The following is a 5,968-nucleotide window of genomic DNA, read 5'->3' on the forward strand; positions in this document are numbered from 1 at the left end:
CCAGCTGCGCGGGCAGACTCCCTGCCCTGGTCTTGTGCCCGTGCATGTGGGGTCAGGCACCCTTGGTCAGCTCGGGCGAGTGCCCCCTGTTCCTAGTTTTGGATTCTGTCAAGGGGAAAAGCCTTGCAGTTGAGGCCACGGCCTTTGTCCCGGCACCCTTGTCCTTCCCTTCATGCTCTCTGGGCTGCAGGTGGGCGCTGGTCTCAGTTTCCTTTCTCTGGAGAGGGGCGCTGATCTCTAGATTCCTTTCTCTTGTGCCTTTTTCTGCTTGATGCTGGGTAGCGCCAGTTCCGTGGGGGTTTGGGAAGTATCCTCTCTGTTGTCCAGAATTGGGGTTATTTCTTCCCTAAGTTTTGGGAGAATTTTCCAGTAAAGCCACCTGGGCCTGGAGTTGCCTCTATTGGAGGCAGTTTAGGGTCTGAGTGGGGCTGGGGTGGCATTTCAGGACGGCCACGGGGATACATCACTGCTGGACTCCGTGGGCTCCCCGCCAGGAGCGTGGGCCCGGAAGGAAGTGGCCCAGATGGCAGAAATGAGCGTCCTGCTCCACCCACAACGAAAGCTTCTAGTCCACAGAACCTCCTTTCTTCCCGAAGCGGATTCAGCCCGCGCCCCGACGAGTCTGTCTCTAACCTGTGTCACGCGTGCAGCATGGGGAGCTCACGGGGCCTGTGTTTCTGTTCTTCTGTCTTTCTCAGTTGAACTGCTGACCTATAAAGTAGAGCAGGAGAAGTCCATTGCAGGCGACTTGCAGAAGACGCTGAGAGAAGAGGAAGAGAAAGCAAACGGGCTGCAGAAGCTCCTGGCGGCTGAGCAGAGTGCGGTGCGGGATTTGAAGTCTGAGCTCTTCGAGTGCAGGCAGGAGAGCGAGCGGCTGTCCGGCTCCCTCCACGAGGTGCAGCAGGAGGTCCTCCAGCTGAGGTGCGTGGCATCCACCTTCCCCGGACACTGGTGGGAGTTTCTCCATTGTGGCCACCGTTTTTCGGCAGTGAAGGGAAACAGAACCTCTGGTGGGCTGCAGTTGGGCAGCCCCGGGGGCACCGCACCCTGCTGTCCCTGGGCTGATAATCCTGCAGTGGGGGTGAAGCACATGCACAGGGCCTGGCAGGGTTCTGCCCTCCTCTCCTGGAGCTCCCAGCCCCTGGGAGCACACTCTGGCCCGTGTGGTCAGAGTGTTCTGTGATGTGAGGCCCGGGACCACCTGTGTCTCTGTGCAGATCCGTGCTGACCAGTAAGGAGAACGAGCTGAAGGCCGTGCGTCAGGAGCTGGAGAGCGAGCAGGGGAAGGGGCGTGCCCTGCAGAGCCAGCTGGAGGAGGAGCAGCTGCGGCACCTGCAGAGGGAGGGCCAGAATGCCAAGGCCCTGGAGGTGACTGGGCGTCGGGGCAAGGTGGCCGGCATGGGCTGTGTCCCGTGGAAGCCTGCAGCCATGCTTCTCTTCCGTCCTTTTCCTGTTCTTGAGGGCAGCACGCCCAGTTGACAGCAGTGTGAGGCAGCAGGATAGGGCTGTATTTTCAGGTGAAACTGCACCTTGGTGTAGTGGCAGCCACCACGGGGCAGACATTGCAATTACCCATGGTGGCACGTTACTCCTGCCTGAAGCCCCCACTGTCCCTGAGCATAGCTCTGGAGATGGACACAGCGCCCTTGCTGTCCATCCGAGATGGAGTGTAGCCTCAGAGGTCTGTGCACGGGGCAGGTCGGTGGCAGGGACCCTCGGCTTTGTGTGGCAGAGGCCCAGCAGGCATCGTATGGCTGTTGACAAGTCTGCACCAGTTCCATGGGCTGTGGCTTTCAACAGCATGGAAATGGTGTTTCATAGCCAGCAGGTGCGTATCTCTGAGCCTCTTTGGTTAGTGACTTTCTGAAGAGGGGCCAGGGGACTTCTCTGAATCCAGGACATGCATGTGCAGTTCCTCAACACCACTTCCAAAAAAGTATGTCATCCCAGTCTGGGTTTTCTGTTACTTGAACAAAAAAGCTTGTACCTACATATGGCTAATAGGGTGCATTTCAAAAGGTAGGATTGCTGGGCTAAGGTGTATAAACAGACATGGACAGGAAAACAATTTAGACACTTTTCCTCGTGATTCAGCGTCTCCCGTTGTATCTTCTTGCCGCCTAGGAGCTGCGGGCATCTTTGGAGACGCAGCGTGCTCAGAGCAGTCGACTCCGCGTGGCACTGAAACACGAGCAGGTGGCCAAGGACAACGTGCAGAAGGAGCTGTGCATCGAGCACTCACGCTGCGAGGCCTTGTTGGCCCAAGAGCGGGTCCAGCTCTCCGACCTCCAGAAGGACCTGGCGGCTGAGAAGAGCCGCACCCTGGAGCTATCGGAGGCCTTGCGGCACGAGCGGCTCCTCACCGAGCAGCTGAGCCAGAGGACACAGGAGGCTTGCGTGCACCAGGACACACGGGCACAGCACACTCTGCTGCAGAAGCTGAGGGAGGAGAAGTCCCGTGTGGTGGACTTGCAGGCGATGCTTGGAAAGGTGCGCTCGCAGCAGCAGCTCGAGGCCGAGGCTCGGAAGCACAGTGAGGAGCTCAGGAGAGAGAAGGAGGTAAGTGCCACGCTGGAGGCCACAGTGGAAGCCCCGCACACCCCAACACGAGAGCTGAGATGCTTTCTGGAGAGAGAGAGGGAGAAACCAGCATGGTTGCAGGCAGAATTAGAGCAGTTGCACCTACGGTCAAAAGAGCAAGAAGCACCCAAGGCTGCGAGGAGGAGCACGGAGGCCGGGCAGAGCGCAGCGGCTGCGGAGCAGTGGAGGGAGTGGCAGAGAGACGAGGAGCAGCTGGTGAGAGCCGCCTGCCGGCGGAGCGTCCGCACCTAGACTCGATAGCAGGTGGAGTTAGCGGGGTTCACGTGGGGGACGCGAGGTTCGTGTCGGCTCTCGGATCTGGTCTGCCCTGTCTGTGTGCCCTGGCCCCGGCCCCACACTGCCGTTTCTGTAGCTTTCTAGAAAGTGTTGAAATCAGGAAGCATGATTCCTCCACCTTCATTCTTCCTTTTCGAGATTTTCAGCTCTGTGGGGCTTCTTGCTGTTCCATAGGAATTTGAGGATGGCTTTTGTATTTCTGCAGCAACTGCCATTGAGAGTTTCTTAGAGATTGCACTAAATCTGCTGATGGCTCTGGCTGGTACTCACAACTGGACAGTATGAGGTCTTCTGATCCATGACCACAGAATGTGTGTCTCCATTTAATTAGGTGGGGTTTTTTGTTTTTTAAGGTAGAGTCTGGCTCTGTCACCCGGCTGGAGTGCAGAGGCGTGATCTCAGCTCACTGCAGCCGCCGCCTTCTTGGTTCAGGTGCTGCTGCTTGAGAGCAGTGGCACGTGCCTGTAGTCCCAGCTACATGGGAGGTGGCCTGGCTAATGTTTGTATTTTTAGTAGAAACGGGGTTTTGCCGTGTTGGCCAGGCTGGTGTCAAGCTCCTGACCTCCGGTGATCCACCACCTTGGCCTCTCACAGTGCTGGGATTGCAGGCCTGAGCCACTGCGCCCGCCGTTCACTTACGCCTTCGGTTTCTTTCAGTAGTGTTTGGTTGCTTTCAGAATACAAGCTGTATACTTTTGTTACATTTATTTACTTATTTTTATTTTATTTTATTTTAATTTTGAGACAGATCTCATTCTGTCACCCAGGCTGGAGTGCAGTGGCATGATCTCAACAACATTGAATACAAGTGATGAGGGCAGGCCGGGCACAGTGGCCGGTGCCTGTCATCCCAACACTTTGGGAGGCCAAGGCGGGTGGATCATTGGAGGTCAGGAGTTTGAGACCAGCCTGGCCAACGTGGCGAAAGCCCATTTTTTTTTTTAAAATAAAAGAGACGGGGTTTCTTCATGTTAGTCAGGCTGGTCTTGAACTCCTGACCTCAGGTGATCCACCCGCCTCAGCCTCCCACAGTGCTGGGATTACAGGCAAAAGCCACCACGCCCGGCCCAGGCGAAAGCTCATTTCTACTACAAATAGAAAAAATTAGCCGGGCGTGGTGGTGCATGCCCCTAATCCCAGCTACTCAGGAGGCCGAGGCAGGAAAATCGCTTGAACCTGGGAGGCTTTTGAGGTTGCAGTGAGCCGGGATTGTGCCACTGCACCCCTGGGCAACAAGAGCGAGACTCCGCCTCAAAAAAGACCACTCTTCGGAATACTTGTAGCGTTTTATTTCCAGAAGGCTTGGTGAGCAGGGAGGTGGTTTGGTGTGCCGACAGTGTGGCCGAGCATGGCAAAAGCATCTGCTGCGGCTTTGTGGCAGCGCAGCACCCTGGTTGACTTGACACGGGGTGTGTGTTTGCCTTTTTCCCGGGCAAGGGCTCTGCCTTTCATGGGGTGCTCAAGGGAGTCTTTGCTTGCTGAGAACTTCCTGAAACCATGCCTGAAGTTTCCAGCCAAAACCTTTTATTTAATGTAGATTCTTTATTGAAAAGAATGGTAACACGAGTGCTTAAAAAAGAAATACAAAGAAAACGTTTTCTAAGTTGCGTCAGTAACTTTCCTTCAGGATGCACCTTGACGTGTATTTTTAGTGAGGTGGCCCTTCCCGAGTTCTTTTTACTGAGGATGGTGACTTTGATCTGGATTATAGAACCTTCTCTAGCTGAAGCCGTTGAAGCCTCCCAAGATAGTGGTATGCCAGAGACAATTCCATCTTTTCTAAATAATATAATTTCATCAGTTCATCTGTATCTTACTTTTCTTACTAGAAAATAGAAAATAGAATGACTCCTGTTTGCTTACAAGGCCTGAGCATTGAGTGAGGCACGGTCAGAAAGGTGGAGTCCGAGCTGCACCCTGGTCACCACAGTGGCAGGGGCACTGGTGCCACGCAGTGCAGGCTCAGCTGAGCATCCTCCGGGCTGGGCGGCGTCCGCTTAGCGCTGGGGATCCCTCCCTGACATGGCGAACCGCCTCTGTGTGTCTGCACCTTGGGCCTCTTCCCGCCGGATCTGTCTCTTTTGTCACAAGGAAGCCCCAGCAGCACCAGTGAACCCAAGGCCCTTCAGAGGCTGCCCATCCTTCCTTGCCCTGTCATGCAGTGGACTTCCTGTCCCTCGCCTGGAAGGAGTCGTGCGCTGGGCAGGGGCTCAGGCACTTGCTGACACACTTCTCCTGGGCACCAGACATGGCCTGGGCCCCCATCCTACAGAAGGGAAGGTTGCTGCTCCTCAGGTCTGGCTTAGGGGCCCAGGACCACGTGGCCATCCATGCAGGCTCAGCCCCAGGGCTGCACTCAGGCTCGTATATGTGTGCACGTTCACATGCACTTTGTGCCTGTCCATGTCTGTGTTGGCATGAATGCCCGTGTGCGGTGCGTCAGGCTGTGGGTCCCAGTGGAGGACTGCAGAGGCTGCCTGCCCAAGGGCCCGTTGACATGACTGTGTGTTTTGGTCTTTTGCTTGGCAGTTTTGTTTTTTTTTTTGAGATGGAGTCTTGCTCTGTCACCAGGCTGGAGTGCCGTGGCACAATGTCGGCTCACTGCAACTTCCGCCTCCTGGGTTCAAGCGATTCTTCCGCCTCAGTCTCACAAGTAGCTGGGACTACAGGCGCGTGCCACCGTGCCCGGCTAATTTTTTTGTATTTTTAGTAGAGACGGGGTTTCACCATGTTGGCCAGGATGGTCTCGATCTCTTGACCTCGTGATCCGCCCACTTCGGCCTCCCAAAGTGCTGGGATTATATAGGCATGAGCCACCGCGCCTGGCCGGCTTGGCAGGTTTTTTTGGTTGTTGTTTTTTTGGAGTCTCACTCTGTGCCCCAGCTGGAGTGCAGTGGTGTGTTCTCAGCTCACTGTAACCTCCGCCTCCTGGGTTCAAGCCATTCTCCTGCCTCAGCCTCCTGAGTAGCTAGGACTACAGACGTGTGTCACCATGCCCAGCTAATTTTTATATTTTTAGTAGAGACGGGTTTCTCCATGTTGGCCAGGCTGGTCTCAAACTCCTGACCTCAGGTGATCCGCCGCCTCGGCC

At 55.7% G+C, this 5,968-nt stretch overlaps 1 protein-coding gene across 6 annotated transcripts in view; it reads left to right on the forward strand.

Moving 5' to 3' along the window:
- Positions 1 to 5,968, forward strand: part of PCNT (pericentrin) — a 127,812-nt gene that overhangs the window by 111,266 nt on the left and 10,578 nt on the right. For all 6 annotated transcript variants that reach the window (XM_064380279.1, XM_064380283.1, XM_064380282.1 and 3 more), the window contains 3 exons: positions 699 to 921; positions 1,218 to 1,368; positions 2,125 to 2,559. In XM_064380279.1, coding sequence (XP_064236349.1) covers positions 699 to 921; positions 1,218 to 1,368; positions 2,125 to 2,559 — 809 coding nt within the window. The remainder of the gene's footprint in view (positions 1 to 698; positions 922 to 1,217; positions 1,369 to 2,124; positions 2,560 to 5,968) is intronic.

This window comes from Aotus nancymaae, unplaced genomic scaffold (genome assembly GCF_030222135.1).
Source record: "Aotus nancymaae isolate 86718 unplaced genomic scaffold, 86718_ANA_hifiasm-v0.15.2.pri h1tg000022l_1, whole genome shotgun sequence".
Lineage (NCBI taxonomy): Eukaryota > Metazoa > Chordata > Mammalia > Primates > Aotidae > Aotus > Aotus nancymaae.